This window comes from Parathielavia appendiculata (genome assembly GCF_033297405.1).
Source record: "Parathielavia appendiculata strain CBS 731.68 unplaced genomic scaffold N657scaffold_64, whole genome shotgun sequence".
NCBI lineage: Eukaryota > Fungi > Ascomycota > Sordariomycetes > Sordariales > Chaetomiaceae > Parathielavia > Parathielavia appendiculata.
In genome coordinates, this window is record NW_026944283.1 from 12973 (window position 1) to 34508 (window position 21536).

The 21536-nt window shown below is 54.1% G+C and overlaps 6 protein-coding genes across 6 annotated transcripts; 4 read left to right on the top strand and 2 right to left on the bottom strand.

Annotated features, from left to right (window-relative positions):
* Positions 1-3559: 3559 nt before the first annotated feature.
* Positions 3560-9256, bottom strand: N657DRAFT_694643 (glycoside hydrolase family 18 protein). Its single transcript, XM_062797301.1, has 17 exons — positions 8834-9256; positions 8622-8771; positions 8106-8541; positions 7844-8034; positions 7568-7755; positions 7414-7492; positions 7149-7327; positions 6912-7078; positions 5554-6819; positions 5089-5468; positions 4894-5017; positions 4722-4824; positions 4464-4652; positions 4334-4394; positions 4141-4265; positions 4021-4072; positions 3560-3940 (listed from the first exon to the last, which is right to left on the bottom strand). Exons 1-17 carry the CDS (start codon positions 9035-9037, stop codon positions 3776-3778), a joined length of 4059 nt encoding a protein of 1352 aa, XP_062641862.1. The 5' UTR covers positions 9038-9256; the 3' UTR covers positions 3560-3775.
* A 195-nt stretch (positions 9257-9451) lies between these two features.
* Positions 9452-11896, top strand: N657DRAFT_441816 (carbohydrate-binding module family 50 protein). The gene is made up of 7 exons (XM_062787388.1): positions 9452-10016; positions 10124-10188; positions 10261-10435; positions 10493-10906; positions 10983-11458; positions 11539-11787; positions 11860-11896. Exons 1-6 carry the CDS (start codon positions 9679-9681, stop codon positions 11679-11681), a joined length of 1611 nt encoding a protein of 536 aa, XP_062641863.1. The 5' UTR covers positions 9452-9678; the 3' UTR covers positions 11682-11787; positions 11860-11896.
* A 1233-nt stretch (positions 11897-13129) lies between these two features.
* Positions 13130-15089, top strand: N657DRAFT_606740 (carbohydrate-binding module family 50 protein). The gene is made up of 4 exons (XM_062790228.1): positions 13130-13595; positions 13661-14551; positions 14608-14668; positions 14727-15089. Exons 1-4 carry the CDS (start codon positions 13395-13397, stop codon positions 14864-14866), a joined length of 1293 nt encoding a protein of 430 aa, XP_062641864.1. The 5' UTR covers positions 13130-13394; the 3' UTR covers positions 14867-15089.
* A 253-nt stretch (positions 15090-15342) lies between these two features.
* Positions 15343-16638, top strand: N657DRAFT_651655 (uncharacterized protein). Its single transcript, XM_062794202.1, has one exon. The coding sequence runs from the start codon at positions 15429-15431 to the stop codon at positions 16461-16463; it is 1035 nt and encodes a 344-aa protein (XP_062641865.1). The 5' UTR covers positions 15343-15428; the 3' UTR covers positions 16464-16638.
* Positions 16639-17151: 513 nt separating this feature from the next.
* N657DRAFT_694647 (uncharacterized protein) lies at positions 17152-18823 on the top strand. Its single transcript, XM_062797302.1, has 3 exons — positions 17152-17828; positions 17976-18006; positions 18108-18823. Exons 1-3 carry the CDS (start codon positions 17344-17346, stop codon positions 18672-18674), a joined length of 1083 nt encoding a protein of 360 aa, XP_062641866.1. The 5' UTR covers positions 17152-17343; the 3' UTR covers positions 18675-18823.
* A 672-nt stretch (positions 18824-19495) lies between these two features.
* Positions 19496-19997, bottom strand: N657DRAFT_584246 (uncharacterized protein; the record flags this gene model as incomplete). Its single annotated transcript, XM_062789736.1, has 2 exons — positions 19496-19748; positions 19906-19997. Coding segments are annotated over 2 exons (345 nt in total), but the record flags the coding sequence as incomplete, so codon positions are not given.
* Positions 19998-21536: the final 1539 nt, after the last annotated feature.

Below are 21536 nucleotides of genomic sequence, written 5' to 3' on the forward strand. Positions count from 1 at the left end.
GGCTCAGATCAACCAAACCAAATATATAAAAACAATATTTGCAAATATCTGGTTGCCCTCTGACCCCGGAGAAAATCTTGTTCCGGCTCCGGGCCTTCAGATCAACAAGTTTTACTCTGAGCCTCGGCATCCTGAGGACGGCTCCTGATTGGTAGAAAGAGCAAAGCATGGCACGACCAACGCGTCGAGCCTCCGCTCGCCTAACCCACCTGCTACTGCAGCTGCTGCGCGGCGTTTGAAGCCATTCATAATTTTTGCGTGGTCCGGCAGAGCATCTATTTCTTACCCTCTTCGATGTCATGTTCCGCTCCATCAAGCCCATCAGGGCATGGACAAACTCCCTCGGCATTCTCCTTGGATGGATGGATGGAATTTATTTCGCCCGGAGGCGCGAAGCCTAAAGCATTCTCCTTGCCCGGACAGCCCCAACGGAGCGTTTCGCGCCCTAACTTCATCAAGCTGGTCGAGGACGCCAGTCAAAATGCGCCTGTGGGCAATTCGACAATATCCGACGTCCCGAAGATTATCTGGCAGCAGCGCCACTTGGTTCTCGAGTCACGCATACAGAAGAAGAAAAGAAAAGGCCGTCGGAGCTGGATTGGGTTCCAGGGGTTCTTCCTCGCCGAATTGAATCCAGATGGCACCGTCAAGGAGTATATAGGCACCCACGCCGGCGAGAACATTGCTGACACCCTCGAGGAAGTCGTCAAGGATTGGGGAATCGGCTCAAGGCTTGGAGTAGCACTTTGCGACAATGCTTCATGTAACGACGTTTGTCTACGGTCTTTCTTCCCTCGGTTTATACCCCAGATGGATAACGACGATGTCAAGGCACGACGGATCCGATGCTTCTGTCCCATTCTGAATCTAGTTGCGAAGGCCTTCCTTTTCGGCGAAGAGAGCGATGCTTTTGAGATTCAGTCTGATTTCTACGATGATCTTGGCCAGTACCAAGAGGGCCTCGAGCATTGGCGGCGCAAGGGGCCAATCGGAAAGCTTCACAACATCGTCAAGTTTATCAGAGCCTCACAGCAACGCAGTGAGGCTTCCCGGAACATCGCCCAAGAGTGTGATGACCCTGAGGACGCTGAGGACTTCATCTTTTCAGAGGCATCCTCCAAGGAGCTTGAACTAAGGCAGAACAACGCGACGCGGTGGACTTCGACCTATCTGATGATCAAGCGAGCTTGGGAGAAGCAAGCAGAGATTCGCGCTTACTTGTTGAGCCTTGAACTTGGCACTGCCTCGTCACAGCTACCTCGTCAGGATCATTTGACCACTGACGATTGGAGGCTTCTTAACGATATCCAACACGTCCTCGAGAGCCGATCTACAGCCTCACGATGAGAACACAGGGACATGCCCCCAGCGGCAGCCATGGGCACTTGTGGGAGCTCATGACCGGCATAGAATTCGTTTCGGAGTATCTAGAAGAGTGGAAAGCCCTCTATGACGACCGTGCCACGGAATTAGCTGCAGAATTGGCTTCCCAGCAGCCCAGCGAGCCTTTTTCGCAGTGCCCTGGCTTAGACTCGATGCCTCGCCCGTCAACACCAACCACACCAGTAAAATCGCCCTGCCCGGCAGTCGAGACTTCCCCAGCATCTTCAGAGCTTTGAGCTCACAACACCCTTACGGCAGCAGCAGCGGAGGCATCGACAAGCTGATACTGCTACTGCTGTGATGGGCTGAGCCCATGATGGCCTCGGCAACCCTCGGCCGTGGTATCATGATAACGTCATCCTGAGGCAGGCAGTGTCTGTGTGTTCCGGAGCATATAAGAGCTGCCCTCTCTTCCTGTCATCTAGTTCTCTCTTTTCTTTTCGCTCTCCATTCGGAGCAATCTAGTCAACCATTGCCCCGCCTTGCGCATCATCTCAACGCCAACGCGTGGCCCGTAACAACTGCTACCAATTACTCGGTTCAGTGAAAGCGCCCTGCCTGATCATATTCGATCGACATACACCGCCCAGTCAGTGAGCGGTATCTCCAACTTAGCAGCGGACGAGAAAACGTACATGAGGGCCTGCATCAACAACGCTTGGGTGAATGATACGGAAAAGAGCCGTATGCTGGGAAAAGAGGGCAAATGCCATGTATTCGGGGAGAAGTCAGGTTATCGTCCTCTGGTACGGATCCGTAGTTGCAAGCAGCAACTGCAGTGGTGGGAGATATCCCACCATCCAGAGTGGGGCAGCCTTATCTTAACTACATACAAACAACCACCCCACCAATGGTGGGGTATAACACCTAGCCCTAACCCTGCGCGATACCTTCCGGTATCAGTGAAGTTGAACGAATATTACACCTCCCTCGGGGAATCCATCATTCTACACCTGGCCTCGGCATAAGGTTCCTTGAGGCCAACTGGACCTCAACAGTGCAGCTGAGGGATGCCAAGCGACAGCTGAAGGAATATCTCGAGATGTGGTATCCTACCTCTGGGAATGAAGATATCCTGAAGGGAACTTCTACTCCCTCGCCGTCGCCGATGACGCCTGCTCAGCAGAAGGATCCAAGCAGGTTTACTCAATGGATCAAGAGCAGGCATCCTCGACCCACCCAAGCGGGCAGCGAGCTTGATCGATACTACCGACTTGAGCCTGAAGAAGTTTCTGACCTTATTCAATGGTGGGTTGAGCACAGGAGCTCGTTTCCAAGGCTCAGTAAGTTTGCGTTGGACATCCTAGCGATACCTGCGATGGCAGACGACTGCGAGAGCATTCAGCACAGCGAATCTGACGATAACGTCACAACTGCACTCCCTCAAGGAGTCCATGATTGGGACACTGCAATTGATGAAGAATTGGACCCGGGACGGTTGCGTCGAGCTCGGAGGAGGACAGAGCAGGTCGCGGATAGCCTCATCGGACAACCCCAGGCATCAGACCTAGTCAGATCAACTCAATCAATGCAATCAATTCAGATATGTAAGCAGGATACCTCAATCAAATCAAATCCGATGTCCAAACTTGGTTGATTGATCTGACGGCAGCGCTGGTCGGGCCGCCGGGGATCCGTCATCGGCCGTTGAATCATGTGGTAGAATGTGGGGATTTTTCTTGTCCTTTTTCATAGGCACAAGGAAAGGTGAATGAATTCGGGACTACGGAGTAGTATTTACTAAATACCCTGGAGGGATGCATGTGGGCCTCGACCTGAACTATATTCAGCCCGAATTGTTAGTTTCACCATCCACTCTCATTCATGTAACGGTCCCAGGAGTATATTGCAACTAGCTGGTGACAACTCTACGAGTTTGTCTCGAATGGAGAGAGAAGAAGAAAAGAGAGAACTAGATGACAGGAAGAGAGGGCAGCTCTTATATGCTCCGGAACACACAGACACTGCCTGCTTCAGGATGACGTTATCATGATACCACGGCCGAGGGTTGCCGAGGCCATCATGGGCTCAGCCCATCACATCTAATCCGTATACTCCTTGCTGCTTATTCTGGTTAGGGAGGTGGGGCATGTATTAAGCTAACTTTCAAAGCCCCGGTGGAGGTGTACTTAACAGCATGTACGTAATTTGTTGGGCCGTTAACGTCACTCACGATCGCTTGATTGCCATGTAGTCTACACATGTACGAGCGGTTTGCAGCCGCGGAAGCGGTGAACGGTGATTGGTGGCGCTCAGACTGATAATAAAAGTCCAGTCTGCCTTTGCGTCTCCCTACGCATTATGCTGTGGTATATGATCTGCAATGGTAGATTGATAACATGTTCCTAGGTAACGTGACAAGGAAACAATTCAATTACCAAGAATAGCTGACTTAAAATGAGGAGTGGAGGCTGAAAGTTTCTAGGGGAGTGAACCCCGGCTTCGCCTCGACAAGCTTGACCACTGGCGTGGCCGTGTTGACGGCAGAAGGACCGTCCAAAAGCAATCCGCGCCGGAGACTTTCGCTTGGGCAAGAAGGGCTTTGATAGATGCTCCTCTGAAGGTTGAGAAGGACTAGTTAGCAAAGCGGTTATCCCACAAGAGGCGCGCACACCTGAGGTTGACACGAGCACTTACCTCGTCGGAAAATAGCGACCACCTCCGATTCAGGTTCACTCCGAACAGAGTTCTTGCGTGTAACCTGTCAGTTTTTACGTCCTCTGAGATAATCAATAGGAGGGATGGATAGGTACTTACGGAGCTGTGACCTGCGCAAACGTGTCATATCCTGCCTCAGCTCCGATGCAGTACTCAAAGTCTTGCTGGCTGCCGACCGCGGCATACCCATGGATTCGCAGATAGGTATCGACAGCAAGATCGACCTGCAAATTGTGTGAGTAAGCATTCTGTCTCGTGAACCGTACGGCTCCTGGCTTTGTTGAATTCCTACCGCAGTCCTGGGCACCTCCCACTTGGGGTCAAATACAACTCCGAAAGTCAACATGGGGATACTGCGGAAGCTTGTTGTAAGCACAAAGAGATTCAGGTACGTGGCAGCGAACTTCACGGTGAGATCTCACAGATGCAGCTCGACGACGCCCTCGGCCGTCACCTGCCAGTTGAACTCGACGGGACCGCCGCCCTCATTGGAGGTGGAGAATTTCGGATGGTCCGGGTCGTCCTTCTCCGGGTCGAGGAACTCGTCGTTCTCGGCAGGATATCGCTGGGAGTAATCCCAGCTGGCGACCTCGAAGTCGACTCGAGCATCCCTGAAGGCCTTGTCAACCGCGGCTCTGACCACTAATCAATGGCTGTGAGATTCAAGGGCTTAAACTCACGCGTCGATAACGACCTTTCCTTCGACCGAGGCAACGAGCTTGAACTCTGGCCCGATGGTCACGATTCCTGGAATCTTAAAGCTGGCTCCAATGGGCGCAATTCCTGGGTACCACAACCAAACCGGGTCAGCATCGCACGGGAGACGGAAATGGAAGAAGGGTAAGTACTCACCCAGCAGCGTCTCTTCCATGTATGGAATGCGCAGTTCGCCGTGGGCAGCGAACACAAGCGAAGCCTTGATTTCTCCTTTGTTGCGGAAGTTGACATACGAGTGTCGGAATGAGGACATGTCATTCTGTTTTATCCTCAATCAGCATCTAGCTCGCGGTAGCAGAAAGGGTGTCAGAGCGAGGCCTTATGACTGACCAGATCTCCAATTAGCGTCAAGACGCCCGATGTCTGGACATCTGCCGTGATCCGTGCGTGTATGTCGGCCTCCAAAATTAGTTGGGTGAAGTCGTTAAGCATACAATCTCGCCTCTCGTGCAGGATGGTGTAGATGAACGACTTTCGCACACGCTGGTCGAGTACGTCGACGTTCATCTGCACGTTCCTCATTTTCGCAATCCAGTCGATCAGGTTAGCCGAGTACCACCGCTCGTGAAGCAGGTGCAGCTCCTCGGGCGGTGTGTTTCGCCGGTCCATCCTGTACGAGTGATCCAGGTAGCGCTTCCAGTCGCCGTCGTGATCCCGCTTGACGATGTGCTCGAGGTCCTCCATGCTTCTCTTTTCGTTGGGGCTGGCGGCTGGGGAGTTGGAGAGGTAAGGTAAGCATTGGCTCGAGTTTGATAGCTCCGCTACCTTCACTGAGGGGATGAGACCATGACCTACCCACGATCTGGTTCCAGTAGTGTCTGGCATTGCTGTAGTCGATACGAAGCTTGACCCTGTTGTCCTGGCGGCCCCGCAGGCGGTGGAAGCCATAGTCGAACGTCAGGTTGTAGACGGTGGCGCCGACGGGCAGCCGGCGCTTGAGGCGGGGAGAGAGGATGTTATCGGTGCTGGCATCGTGCATGGGCTCAAGGCTCACGGCCAGGGCGTACTTGCCAGGCCCGCAATGCGGCGGCATCTCCAGGACCGTGTCCTCCACCCCGCCCAGGAGGATGTCGTCGCAATTGTGTTCCGAGTTCCGGTCGCGGGTGCACACCAGACGGGCTGATTGGCGTCCCTCGTGCAGCTCGGCGTCGCAGCCATAGACCTCCCAGTGGGAGCCGTCGCGCTTATTTAGGTTCTGAAGCTGGTCGGGCGGGCCCGACATGATGTGCCAACCAAAGCTGTTGTCGTTGGGGTGGCTGCTCTCGCCGGTTTTTCGGTTGAGGTCGACATCGATGTCAAAGCTCTGCTCCTCGTCGGCTCCAATCTCCTCGTCAAATAGATTCTCCAGCGGGACGGGGAGCGGCTTGGTCTTGACCCTGACCGAGTCCCGTTTGCAGCACATGACTCTGCCGTTCTGGTAGTCGGGCATGTCTTCTTCGAACTGGTAAAAATTACGGTCGTTCACCGCACGCGAGTCATAGCACTGCTCGCCGCCACCAAAGTGGTGTCTTCCAAAGTTGACCTCGTCGGGAGCGCATTCTCCCGCGCATCGGTTGTTGGGGTCGCCGAGCCAGCGGCAATCGGGCTCCACGCCGTCCTCGCAGCACAAGACCTCCCACTCGCCCGCGTACGGATCACAGTGGCTGGCCCATCTAATGCCAAGGTTGTCCTTCATGTATGCTGTCATGCCGCTCTTGCAAGGGGACGGCGCGCCATTCCTGGCGCACTTGCCCGACCATTCACACACGGCGTCGCGTTCCGTCGCGCAGCAGTAGTCGGCATTGGTTCCCGTTGAGCAGACATCATCCCTGCCCTGGTCGTCAATGAACCAATGGTCGCTGATGACCCGTTGTTCCCCGTCCTCGCACTTGTTGAAGATGGAACCTGTCCCGGGGACGCCGCACCAAAAGCCCCATTTGTCCGATCTCCATCTGCAGTCGTTGGGATTTGGTGCCGAGCCGAAGGGGCAGCAGAGCTTTTTTCTTGGGTGTACGCTCCCCTCGGCGTCACAGCGGATATGGGCAACTTCAAGGTAGCCCGGGTAGCAGTCGCCGTTGCAGTCTTGTGGCGTAGAATGTCAGCCGTCAGTGATGCAAGGCAAAGACTCGGAGGAGGCATAGGGATCCTGGACCAAGAGAGCATTGTACACTTACCGGAGAAGACACACCTGTCGAGTACCCTTGTGTCCCAGTCATCGATACCCGAATGGACGCCGTTCCGATCTCTGAACTTGCCCAACCCGTCAGGCTGGAGGACAGCATCGAGCAGGTCATTGTTGGCCGTGTCTTGCGTGACAGCCCATATGAACAAGCCCCGCAAGCTGACGAGGTGGTACGTCTTTCATTAACCCCTGAAACGGGTGGCCGGAATGTGGAGCGCGTCTCACTCACCCCTGCTCGTTGGCAAACTCGACTTTCCACCTCAGTGTTTCCTCGTCGTCAAACGAAACCCACTGGTTGTCGTCGTAGCGGAAGTACTTGATGGCATTCTCCCGATCGGTGGTAACGATTGCGCCACTCTCTTTGCGAACCCAGGCTATGTCCTGGTAGCTCATGTAACCTCCTTGGCCCTACAGAGCGCCCAAGCAGTGGTGAGTGTCTGTTGACTCTGTACCAAGACTCTCGCGGCAAGGCCGACGTGGGCTGGTGAACTTACCGAACATTGGCCAGCCCTGCCAGGGTCTGTGAACTCGCAGCCTGGCCGATCGCAATGCGGGTCTTTGAGTACGTAGGTCCTGTAAGTCACCAAGTAAGCACGTTACTCATTGGGGATGCGGCGTCTTGGGACGAGACTCAAATGAGCGTCGTACCTTCCATAAAAGCCGAGCCCCAAGTTGACTTGGTTTGCTGGCACACCGTTTCTCCAGAGCAGATTGAGCGCCTGTTTTATGACTGTGAGGTTGGTATGGCCGTAGACGTATGGCCCGATCCAGTCCGAGTCCTTGTCCCAACTGCCGAACAGGTCATAGGTCATGAGGTTCACGAAATCCACGTGTTCCTAGGCCCCGTCGCTTCTGTCAGCCTCGAACGCCTTCCGGGCATATTCATGAAGCTTTTAATAGTAAGGTGGTCGAGGTAAAACACACCATCATCTCCCCGATCCGAAAGTGCTGCATATACCAGTACGAGGACGGCGCGGTGAACGAGATGCCCCATCCCCGCGCGAGTGCCCTGAAACGGCTCCTTGTATCCTCAAGAAGGGAGACAAAATTCGGGCCGTCCTCCGGGTGGCCTCCTCTGTCGCCGGCTCCCGGGTACTCCCAGTCATAGTCGACGCCTGGGAAAGGTGTTAGCGGTTCGACCAGAATCGGCAACATTGAACTGGTTGTTCAATATGGTATTCCTCACCATCAAAGCCGTAGTGAATCATGAACTTTTCAAGCTGATCCAGAAAGCGCTCGCGCTTTACCGGGGTGCTTGCGAGGTCGCCCCATACCGGTTGCGTCTCGGTGTGGTTGTCGCTGAAGGACCATCCTCCGAGCGCAATCCACACCTTGAGCCCTGGGGCGCGCTCCTTGAGGCCGGTCAGCGCCAGGAGGTTTTCTTCGGTGACACCGCGCATCGGGTAGATTTCGTAGGTGTCCGGCGTGATGTATCCAAACGAGACGAACAGATGGGTCAGGGAGTCGATCCTGATGGCGTCGAGCGTCCGCTGTGAGCAACCCCGGCGCGTGAAGGCCCAGCCCTCGACGTAGCCAATTACCAGCTCGCGCACATCAGTCGTGTGTGGACTCGTAGACCCAGGCTGCTCGCATTTGCTCTGGCATCCATCGCTGCAGAATTCCTGTATTCCACATCCCGCAAAGTCAGCACTTGACGCTTCTTTTTGTCTCTGTCGTTGGTGACCAAGCGTAGAATACATACATCTGTGGTTCCGCAAAAGCCGTGTTTACTGCAGCAGACATTGATGGGGCACAGTTTGCCTGGGGGATCGGCATATTTGCCGCATTCGGCCTTGGAATCGCACTTGGACGTGCAAGTGGCGCCGCAGTGCTCAACGGGATCGAAGCCACACTAGGTAAACCTGGTGTTAGGACCCTTCCAAAGCACTTGATTTCATGGGAAATAAGACTTACAATACCCGTGATCCCGTTGCAGCATGCCTTGTTGGCACAGGGGATTTCTGACGTACACGTTCCCTCCGGTAGCTCCTGTCTGCTCGCGAGAAGCCCCCGACGGACAGGTGAGATGGCGGTCAAGGGCAGATCGTCATCTGCTTTCCCAAAGGCCAAATACAGAAAAGAAAGACAGAGCCAATGCAGCAAGTTAGGGGTAAACATCTTGGTTTCCGAACCACAAATGTCCACCGTGAGGGAGCGAGGGCGCGAGTGGGAAGCACTCGGCAGCGTCGGATAGTAGAAAAAGGGGAGAAGGAGGGGAACAACAATTAATGTGAACTTGAAGGGAGAAACTGAGGAACGGGCGATTCTCGTGCTCAATGATTGCTTGGCCCCTAAGCGTAAGCCGGCCTGCGTGTGACCATAGCAAGGATCGCGAGATACTGCTCCTAGGTACTTGGGGGTTCTTTTGTCATGGATTCCCCCCATGCAGTGATTGAAGAAGAGGGGGGTGTGGTGACGATGGGGGTAGGGTGTTGCTGTAGTAAGCTGCAAGGTACCATGCACGAATTCGCAACCTGCATCCGTGCCGCTGGGCAAATTGATGTTGAGTTCCTTCGACAGTTCCGGGAACCACATGATTCGACCAGCATACCGCTATGTTTGCGCCCCTGGAACCTTGGCATGAGAGCGGGGTCCGAAGCTCGATGTCACGACCTGAAAGGTAAGGGAACGTACCTAGTCATGCTTCTTGCCAGTGATGGGTTTGGACTTGGGATCACCTCCTGCCCCATCCAGCTCGTCTCTCTCCAGCTCTCGCCGTTCTTCCATTGTTTCGTTTGTTCCATCACAGCAACACGATCATGCTGCTGTGGCTCCTCTTTTTGGGACTCCTCAGCTTGAGGCCCTCCCAAGCCCAGCAGGTCTCCTTCCTCAACATCACTGCGCCGTATCATAACCTCACAACCACTTGCATCAATGTTCTTAACTCATTTGTCAGCTGCGATCCAAAAATCTTGGACGCCGGGCGAAATGGCAAGTTTGAGTCGGATGCGACGCTGGCAACCGTTTGCACGACGACTTGTACCAGCTCGTTGACGAGCTGGGTGAGGCGAGTCCTGGGCGCCTGTGCCTCGAGCAGTTACGTCGAAGGTCAAGCCACCGTGATGGCCGGCTTTCTGGGCCAGACCATACTTGAACGGTATTCTACCCTCTGCCTCAAGAACCCGTGAGTCTGACCCTGATGATGGTATTTCCCTGTTTTGCTTTGTGTGCAGGGCCGTGGGCGCTCACGGCCAGAAATTATAGTCAAGGGCAGTTCTGCAATGCCATTCTTCGAGAAGCAATAACCCAAGGGACGTCGACTGCTGTTCGTAAGTGAAGCGAGCTTCGTTATGAGGACCGTCTGAAAGATGCGAGCGTGGTGGACTTACAACCGTAACCAGCACCCAGCGTTGCTTGCCACACCTGCGCTGCTTCTCTCATCAGCACGCGGCTCCAGATGCCAATTGGCGCGACGTCGAGTCTCCTGAAAAGCCAGTACGAATCCTTTACGTCGAGTTGCCAGATTTCGTCCATGTCCCTGACACCACTCGCCACTACAACGAGCTGGGTGACCATGTAAGCATATATCAACTTTGCAACGGATGGAACAGATGTAACTAATACGCCTTGAAGCGCGCCTACTGGAACACCCTCATGCGAAGGGACCACGTACACAATCCAGTCCGGCGACAACTGCCGGTCCATCGCTCTGGCGCAGGGCATTGGATCTGTGCACCTGCTCGCGGCTAATAATCTCGAGGCGGCCTGCCACAATTTCCCGACCTCCGGCTCAGTGTGCATTCCATCGGCAAAGAAATGCAAGCCTTACCAGCTCAAGGCCGACCTCAGCGACACGTGCGCCACTATCGCCGGGCAGGAAACCGTCACTTGGACTCAAATTGTCAGCTGGAACCCCGAGCTGGGCGAGTACTGTGAGAACATCGATCACTTGGCGAAAGGGGGCAATGTCATCTGCGTGTCCACTCCCGGCGGGGACTGGGTCAACCCCTTTCCCGAGGAACCGTCAACTACAACTTCTGAGCCAGAGTAGGTGAAGAGACCGGCTTTGTAGTGCATGGCGAGATGAGCACGCGATGAGCTGACGATGTGATGTGAAACACAGGACCTACTTTACTCTGCCGCCGACCGAGTTTGCCTCGGCCCCTTCCCCTACCTTCTCGCAGCCCTACCCGATGGCGGGATACGTGGACCCGATCGCTAACGGCAGCGTCCTCGACTGCCATCTTCATCGGACGCCGCCAGTCAGGGTAAACGCCACGTCTAACGAGGACAGCTACCGCTGCTCCGACTTTGCCGCCTTCTACGGGGTGTCCATGGACCAGCTGGTGTCATGGAACCCCTCGCTCGCCTCGAGATTGGTCAACGGCGACTGCTTGCTCTGGGCCGGGGAGCAGTATTGCGCCCAGCGCGACCTCGACCAGTCTGCCAACATCACGCAGTACTGTGTAGAAAGACGGGTGGCTGAGTCTGGGACACGTAGCACCTGCGACGGCTTCGTGACCTGGTATGGCCTGAACAGGACTAGTTTTCTGCAGTGGCATCCCGGTCTGGGCCCTAACTGCGAGAATTTCCACTCAGGTATGCTATTTGTTTACCATATTTTATCATTGAATTCGACACCTCACAGCAGCGGATAGAGCTGACTGTACGATCCAAAGGACACACCTACTGCACCAGCGTGCGACATTTCAGGGCACCAGGAACCATAGCCACCTGCACCCGGTGGCACATGGCCACGGATATTAACCGTCAGTTCAATTGCCCAAAGTCCACGAATCAAGACGTATCTGTTCTTTACTGAATTGTGCGCACACCAGCTGCTAATGACCCCTGTGGTACCATCGAGAGAAGGTATGGCTTACAGCATGCTCGTTTCGTCGCTTGGAACCCGACCGTCCTGAACAACTGTAAGTGAATATAAGTTGAGCCCAAAATTGACTCGGACTCTGCGCCAGTGCTGACGAACTCGGAAATTACAGGCTCCGGAATTCGTCTTTACTATGACTACTGCGTGGGGACGCCGCAGTTCCCAGGGACTGGTGCTTAACCGGGGAATGCTGGTTGATCATCTTTCATTGCCGAATTAGAATCACTCCTGTGTGCCTAGCATAAGGTACTCTGCGTACCTTAGTGTCTGTATCTTGATAAGAGCATGACTTTATGGCAACCAGACGAGATCAACGCTCCCAATGTCAGCTCTCCCAATGCACTCAGCTCTTGTCTTCCCAAGCTGCGAAAATGCCAACTCCGGGCGTTGGAACAATGTCCCGTCCTGTAGCCATCTTGGCATTACTAACGTATTGGCATGGTGGTACCCGGTCTCGATGGTGCTTTGAAATTGTGTATTCTCAAAATAGACTTGGGGGCGGTAAAACGGAACCGGCTGGTGCTCAGGGATGATTGAGCAGGGGCAAATCCATGAAGTTACGGTGAGGGGTTCCATCAGGGCATCCTAGAAGTCGGTACCAAGTCATGAAGTGAGATGGTTGGCTTCAGTCGAAGGATCTCATCACATCAAACTATTGCTTCAGTTTGCTGGGTGCAGGAAATCGACGGGAGACGTGGATTAGGGGTGTGGCCCGGGGGGATTGCCGCGTGACGAACCGCATCAACCTACAAAGTCCTGTCGTGCGCTCGTGCCGCTGGTGCAACATTGTCAATTGTCCCCCACGGATACTGATACCTTACATATCGATGGGCAGCTGCGATGAAACCCTCTCCGGGACCAGGGGGCCTTTGATTGGCAGGAGAACAAGGTTACCTGATAACTTAGTAATTCTTCTTTGCCTGTCAGGCGCATACAACGCTCAGAGCCTTGGTACAGCAGGTATCTAACTATCTCCATATCTGAATGGCATGTAGGCTGCCGCTTGCATGGAGTAGTCCCCTGCGTTACCTATTATCCGTCCATCTGACCAGCTCCATGCCCCTTGAGCCAACCAAGGGATCCATAATGAACCTCTGTCTTGGCATATGCGAGAGATGCTGCATACCTGGTAACTACTACCGTAGTACTGTTAGTGTCATCCGTGTATGCTCGCGCGCAGTCAGATCACATCTCCTGCGGGTTGCAATGCAACCCGACGCTCAATGCCATGGCAATCTCTCCCGAGCCCGGAGCTGTGCAAATTGCTACAGTACAAAGGCCACCGCGGAGTTACGGAGTTAAACTACACTATTTGATTTCATATGCTGCGCCGCATGATAACAGGCGCACGTGCAGAAGTAAATCTCACGGTTACTGGTGCCGGATGGTCCGTCAATGACCCAAGATCGCTTCGGCATCCCCTCGACCGGGACCCTCGTGTCAAGCACAAGGACCAAGCCCAAAGAAGTAAGATAACATGTATCCTCCATTGACGGCAGGACTTGGCAATAGTATCCGGTATTCGGAGGTTGGAGAGGTCTTGAAGAACGGTCGAGTACTTGCTCCGTATAAGACTGCGTCTCCTGATACCTCGGCTGTCGATCACCCCTTATTTTCACCACAGGCTCGAGATTAATTATCAACACCATGAGGCCGTTTGACTTTGCCATTGGTTGCGCAATCTTTGTCCGCGGAGGCCTGTCCCAGGTGTTCTGGGTCGAGCCACCCACCACAGCGGACCCAAACACCATCGAGGATTGCACCTTGTGGCATATTGCCGAGTCCGGCGATACCTGCCCAAGCGTAAGCTCGGCAAACTTCATCACCCCTGAGCAGCTCGCTGCCTACGTAAGTTCTTGAAAACTCCGAGTGGTGTGAGCCGTCTGCATCGTGGCTTACTGACGCCCCGGTAGAATCCTTCTTTGGCTGGGTCCTGCCAGTTCATTGTGGGCAATTCCTACTGCGTGGAGCAGAATTGGGGAGTTCCTCCCGAGACTCAAACACCAACCACGACGACAACTTCTGCCGCCCCGACCTCAACTGGAAATGGCATCCAGACTCCCACCCCAATCCAAGATGGCATGACCAAGGACTGTAACAAGTTTCACTTTGTTGTCAGCGGTGACGGATGTACATCCATTCAGTCTACTTATGGAATTTCCTTTGCTCAGCTCCTGGCCTGGAACCCGGCAATTGGGGGCAACTGCCAGTCAATATGGCTCAACACGTATGTTTGTGTTGGCGTCATCGGCGGCACGGCAACTACTTCGTCGCCTCCGACGACAACAACCACCGGAAACGGTATCCAAACGCCCAGCCCGATTCAGGAAGGCATGACCAAGAGCTGCAACAAGTTTCACCTCGTCGTCAGCGGTGACGGCTGCGTCAACATCGGGTCGCAATACGGTGTCAGCACAGCACAGCTCGTTGCCTGGAACCCGGCCATCGGCACCAACTGCCAGACTCTGTGGTTGAACACATACCTGTGCGTGGGAGTCATTGGCTCCACGACGACATCGACGCCATCCTCGACCACCACTGGCAATGGAGTGGTAACCCCGACGCCGACCCGCGAGGGCATGACGCCGGACTGCACGGGCTTCCACTTTGTCGTCAGCGGCAACACCTGTCAGACCATCAGCTCGCAGTACGGTATCAGCTTCCAGCAATTCCTGGCATGGAACCCGTACGTGGGCAGCAACTGCGCGGGCCTGTGGCTTGACACATACGTGTGCATCGCGGCGAAGAGCAGGCTGCCCACCACCACGACTATGACGACATCCACGACGAGGACTGGCAATGGCGTAAGTAACCCGTTGAACAGAATCTGGTCTTACATGCACTGACAGCAGAATTCCAGATTGCAACGCCCACGCCAACACAACCAGGCATGGTGAACAACTGCGACACCTTCTACAAGGGTAAGCCTTTCTAAGGTAACTTGATCGAGACGACGCTGACATCGGATCCCATTATTAGTTGTCTCTGGCGACGGCTGCCAGTCCATCGCTACCAGGTTTGGCATTAGCTTGGCCAATTTTATCGCGTGGAACTCTGGCGTTGGCCAGAACTGCCAGTCCCTGTGGCTGGACACATATGTCTGCGTCGGCCTGATCTAAAGTACAGTGAGAACACCTGTCGGAGTCTCACGCGTATAATGATATGCAGACTAGACGACTAGTGGTGGCAGTTGAATAGTAGCATGGCCGGGCGACGGAAAGGGGATCAGGCTTTAATTTATTTAATTCTTCGACGACAGCATCTGTTTCAGTTACGTTTTGATAGTTTTGATAGTGGAAATGAACCCAAAATGGGCAAGATACAGTAGTTAGAAAACTTTGCTCACCTCGTCTTTTTCACTTTGCCTCTTTGTCTTCACCCCCGGCCCCCCTAACATTTTGAACTAACGTCAACGTTCTGTTATGTTAACTAACTTAACGATATTTTTTCAGGGACAGATTGTTTGCCGGCTTCGACCAATCGTTCAGTGCAATTTCCATCCTACAGTTACACTGCAGGCGTATCATGTCCCGCTGCAGTACCAACCTGCAAGTACCCTAATTTAACCCAACCCCTCACGTCATAAGCTGGTGTCCTGCGAACTTCACTGTTCATACATCCAACTTGACTACGATAACTTTCACCTGCAGTCGCGCCTATTCTCAACAACGTTTTTCTACCATGACATCATTTCCTCTCTTCTGCAACTTTCCGGTCGAGCTTCAACTCGCCATCTGGGCTCTAGCGCTCCCCGACCCCGAACCCGAGGTCTGCATCGCCTGGCCCCTGCAGATCATGGAGTTTCCCATTGCGGAGGAAGAGCCTGCGCTTCCCTTCGTCGTCGACACTGCCTGGCCCGCCATCGCTCACGTCTGCCGCACCGCGCGACAGGCCGCCCTCACGTCTGGAGGCCTCCGGCTGCGGTACTCCCCGAACGCGGGTTTCGCCGTGCCATATCGTCACTTCATCCCGGCTATTGACACGCTCTACTGGGGCCGGGACCAGGCCGGCGCCATGTACAGGTTTCTCTTCAAGCCCGAAGTTGCATCTTTCGCTCGGGATCTGCGCCATATCGCCGTCGAGGTCACCGGCACTTACCCGCACGATCAGCTGGCCGACATCATGCGGCTGCGGGCCGTGTTCTTGCGCACCTTATCTTTCGTCCTGCCCAATACCCTGGGCAACCACTCGACTACGGCGGCATTTCTCCCGCCGGCGCGCCGGTGTAAACTGCGTGACATCTCGTCCTCGTCTTGGGATAAGATCAAATTTGCCAAAGTGACCTTTTTGCGGCCGCACGAGAGGGTGCCGATGCCGCTACGGGAATACCTGGCCAAACGCCGGCGGGACATGGAAGAAAGCGTGCACAACCTGGCTGTGGTGGGGGCCGAAGGCACGGCGTGGAGCACCCGAGACGGCAGCTTCAGCGGGGTGGAGATTAAGGCGCAGACGTTTGTCGAGTACAAGACAACGGGGTTCGAGAACAACCGCCAGGAACAGTGGGTCGAGGTGTGCCAGGATCGGCTGCTCGGCGGCTTTGAGCTGCAGGACGCCGCGGCACCTCATCCGCGCCGTATCCCGGTGGCCAAGCGCAAGAACCCGGAAGAGTACCGCGTGCTCGACGACGACAGCGCCTGGTGGAGCGCCGAGGAGTTCAAGCTGTGGCTGCAGCAGACCAACTTCAGTTTCGATCAGGAATGGTACCGGACTAATTAGACTCGCTCAGTCAGAGTCACCATATACGGTAGACACTGGTGGATTGAGCAAAGCCAAGATGTTCATTTCCTTTTGATCAGGGGGAGTGTGTGCTGGTGCAGTCAGCTGAAGTGGGACGGGCGGATCTTCGCCGCACTCATACCTTAGTCGGCTCCTTAGGTTGCAGGAGAAGGGAGCGAGGTAGTTGGTGGATGGTTTGGGGAGGGAAGGGGGCGGGGGCGGGGGGAGCGCATGTCGAGGTAGGAGTCAACGGGTGTCCCGATGCGGCCTACCGCGGCGGTATCGAGGTCTGTGGGCTACGGAGTACAGGAACCTAATTAAACTGCAGGGACCTCAATGTACAGTATGCCAGCTCAATATTCGGGTTCGATACTACCTAGACAAGGTAGAGCATTTCGCCATGTAACCTCCCCATGCTGCATAGGTGGTAGTACCTAGGCAATATGGCCGGAATAGCAACAATACCAAGACTCCAAGCAGTCCAAGGGCGCCTAAATGCCGCTCAGCACAATCTTCCTCTGCCGTGCCGCACAACCACTGGTGCCGTCATTACTAATTCAGTTGTTTAGCGGCCTTCCACCTTGCTCGGCCCCCAAGTGCCGGGATTGGGAGCCGGTAAGCAGAACTTGGCAAGGGGGTGAAGCTATGAAGAGCTCGAACTAGCCGTGATTCAACCTCGTTCCTGCAGCTGCAGGCCAAATTGCTGTGCCTGAATCCTGAACCTCAAGGAAGTTTGATTTCTGTCGAAAGGACGAAGATCCAGACTTCTGACAGCGCCGCTCCCCCCGCATTTGCCAACCTCCTCCGCATTTGATGAGAACGGAGGCTCAGTCCTACTCTCTCCCTGTTTCTGATCCCGTCAATCTACTTGGTTCACAAAATGTTGCAAACTACATCAAGTACCGTTTTCCTCTTCATCGCCTGGTTGTTGTTTGCGGCAACATCGTGTCTAGCCGGCAAACGCCCGTCTGCTTCCATCGAGTTCATCCCAGGGCCGCCCCGAAGCCAGCGCCGCTACCATCGAGACAGCGAGTATGGCGCCGCTGAGGTGGTCTATGGGCCTCTCGTGCCCCGCATGCACGGCGTGCACAACCAAAGCGAGCCACACGGGCGACGAGCGAATCCCGACGGAATGGACGAATACGGCCCGCTCCTTCGTGTCCCTGGATGTTTCTACTGTCCCCCGCAAAATGTCCTGCAACTGACGGGAAGACCACTTCTCGACAGCTTGACCACCGCCAAGATGCAGCAGTATATGCGGGTTGGCCGCCCAGAGGATTTGAAGAACAAGTGCGTCTTCTATACGGCCTATGTCAGAGTCCCTAAGCCGGACGGTGCGAGTCTTAGCAAGGAGGCTTCGGACTGGTACGTCAAATCCGCGCTTTTTTGCCTCTTTCAAAATGTCTCGGGAGTTACGGAAGTTGCCTTGGTCCCAATGGGGTGCTTTTGCTCCCGAAATAAGTCCTAGTCACGCTTAATAATAGGGATGAAATGGCTGACATTGTTGGACAGGGCCTGTAGCAAGAGCAAGTTCAGCATCTGGGTATGTAGCAGCAGAGTACCGTACCTGACAAAAACTTTCCCTCCACGTCTCCTGCCATCCAAGCTGCGCCTCTTTGCTAACTTGGGCCGTCATTGAAACAGCATCTCTGGCCAAACAAGATCATGGAGACCGATCCAAGATTTAATGGTCAATATCGGGACTTTTACGGTATTGACAGAGCCGGGAACTGGCTTAATTCCATCTACACCCTTAAGAAGACGCTGGCAGACAGGGGCGTGCCTCCCACGATCCAGTACTTTGAGAACATGTCAGAAGCCATGGCAAGAAGCTGCAGCGGTGAAGTGGTCATCATGACCCAGACCCCAGGAACAATGGGCCAGTACGCCTTCAACGGCCCCAACATCTGGTGGAATAAGGAGAGACCCGCCCTTCTGAGCCTCAAAGCCCAAGGCAAGATCACCCGCTTTCTCGTCGTCAACTGGAACAACCCCAACGAGATCTGGGAGCTTGACCTTGACTCAAACCAGCGGGGCGCCCGGGTAGACCCGGGCGCCTTGATGTCTCGCGACCTGCATAATGAGACCGAAGCAACGCGGCTGCTCCACCGGGCCGTTTGCGAATCGTCGGGGCTCGCCGAGATGCTCGCCGTGGGAGATCCGTTTACCGACAACTACGATCTCTTTCCTACGTTCGAGTCTGAGGCTTGATTTGGAATGCAAATTGGCATCAAGTCAAGCGACGGGGCGGATGCGTCTGGCTCGCTCCTAGAAGTGTATGAGCACGGGCGTCGCGATTATGGTGTTATGGGTATGATGTAGTATGTAGGTAGATTGCAACACAGACAAGTTTCGTCGAGTTGTGTCTTTGATCTTTCAAGTCATCTTGCGGTGCTCTACACCCAGCGGAGCTGTCGTCACCTCCATTGGAGTGTCGCTGATGACACAAAGCGATTTTTCTTTCGTTTCTTCTCGTTTTTTTCTTTTGAATCGGTTTATGTTATACCAACAGAACACAAGCTGCTGATTCCGGGGCGCTGTCAGTAAGGTGCCTGAGAGTGTATGGCAACTATCTAGAGACTACTCTACGAGTAACGTTACACTAAACTTGAGGAAAGAGAAAGGGAAATATGTCGTTGGGGCTTGCAGCCTCCCCGATAAGGTGGGCAAAAGTGCTCGGGACGTCGTGCCAGACAGTTCGATGCTGTGGTCAAATGGGAATATAGCTTCATCCAGCGGGTCTGGTGGACCACGTTTGTACGAGTGTGGCCAAGCTCGGGATCAGCCCGTTACATTTTCCAACGTTAGCCCTTTCAGGGGACTGGCAACGGGTTACCGATAGTTTTGAATCAGGTGCAGGTATTATGACTCGTTGCTAGTATCCAGAATCAGACGCTAAAATATCCCTGAGTCCGAGAAACTCAGAAACAAGCCATGGTACTCCCAGCAGTAGTAGTATACATGACCAGCGCAACTACCTCATCGTAGGCAAACAACACAATTGAGTTCACCCAGACAAGCGGTCAGACTGGTCAAACGATTCGAATGAGGACATCCCGAGTCATGACCCCAAGCATCCACACCCACCTAACAAGCGGCGGCACCAGTGACGCAAGAAATAACCCCCACCGCGTTCGTTCTGCGCTGGAGTGCATGCGCATCCACTTCTTGACCCGCGCCGTTATCTTCCTCGCGTGCGGACACGTGCTGCTGCCGTAGATCAGACACCCCAGGCCCGGCCGCGAGTCGCACTCAATGTGCTCTCTCCGTCCTTGCATCAGCAGTCTGCCGGAGTCAAGTCATTTGTCAGTTTTCGGGTTATATGATTCACCACTTGAGTATCAATATGCTAGTAGGGAAGTGGCAAGTCCAGGAAGAAGGGGATAATAAATACTCAGCTACAGAAAGTGGAAAGGAAAGAGGGAGAGACAATATTATTTACTTTACACTCCCCCGACAAAACCTCAAATCACTCCCCATATCACAGCGCTGGTCATTCGTGCACTCGAGATACAGCAGCCGCCGCTCAATCAGAACTACACCTTAAGCAGCACGGCTATGTAGCGGACAAGTGGACAGGGACCGGTTAGATTTGGTATACGGCTAAAAGCTAGGAGCCAGAAGTAAGTAACGCACTTGGTGCTTGCTGAAGTAGACCGGTGGCGAGTGTCTGCTTGACAGAGGGTGAAGGCCGCCAACGGCTCCCCGAGCGCCGTTTATAAACATAGAGCCGTTTTCAGCGAGGCCGAGTCGCTAGGCTCTCTCCGCAATCCGGAGCCAAAAAGGTGTGTTACGGCGCTAAGTACATACTGAATCAACTCCCTTTGCATGCTATATAAAATCCGACGTTGTAGTCTCAACTATAGGCATCGACCAATTTGTAGTCGTTATCGTCTTCCTCAAGCTACCAAGATGAAGAGCAAATATCGGTCCATATTTACCCGCAAGCAGACGAGGAACAAAAAAAATGGCCGAAGTCTCGTGCCAAGAAAGTTGGTCCCAAGACGAAAACCACTAACATCAAAACTCTCCGCCAATGAAGGGCGAGAACAGATTGATGTCGGTCGTGTGCTTTTATCTCCGAGCAGCTTAGCAATAGTGATACCGGAAGGCATCATGTAGAGTAGCCCCGCTGCAAAGGTCTATGCGCGCGCAGCCCCTCCATGCCAGTGTTGGAAAGCCAACAGCCACGATTCCACGGTGATCACACAGATGATGGGAGCTTACAACAGTGGGTTTGAGATACTCGGAGCATCCCAGATGTTCTTGATTGAAGGTTGTTCTTCTCCCACATCTCCAGCGAAGGGGGAAACGCCCTGACCTCAATGCCCAGCGCCCGGGTTACACCTCACGTTGCCTGACGCTCAGTTGGGCAGCCATGCATCCAACAGCAGGGCACTTGCAGCTGAGCGTCCGAAGTTCTAGTGCCACGACTTTCCAACAGTAGTATACACCAATTTGCTTCCTTTAAAGAACGGGTAGGCACGTAATAGTAACCACTCGGTTATCCCTCGTTCAAAGTTGGCTTCTAACGCGTCCACTTCCTACACCTCCCCCGGGGTTTTAAAGGTTAGCGCGATACAAGCCCCACCGACTAACCAAAACAAGCAAGCAATTAGAGATACTTTGAAGGAAGTAGAAAAATCATTGATTTTTTGTGATGGGCTGAGCCCATGATGGCCTCGGTAACCCTCGGCCGTGGTATCATGATAACGTCATCCTGAGGCAGGCAGTGTCTGTGTGTTCCGGAGCATATAAGAGCTGCCCTGTTTTCCTGTCATCTAGTTCTCTCTTTTCTTCTTCTTTCTCCACTCGAGGCAAACACGTAGAGTCGTCACCAGCTAGTTGCAATATACTCCTGGGACCGTTACATTTTTTAGTACTCTGTACTTCCACCTTCCGCTGCAATTACTTTCCGTAACCTATCTGGCATCGAGTGCGCTAGCCGAAGTAAAAGATCCTCCGGAATTGCATCCCATGTGTTGGATTTGGCAGGTGGTCAGAGAGGGCAGTTCAGGGGTGACCAATGGCTTGGCACCAGGATTCTCAGGATCAGGAACAGGCAGGGAACTT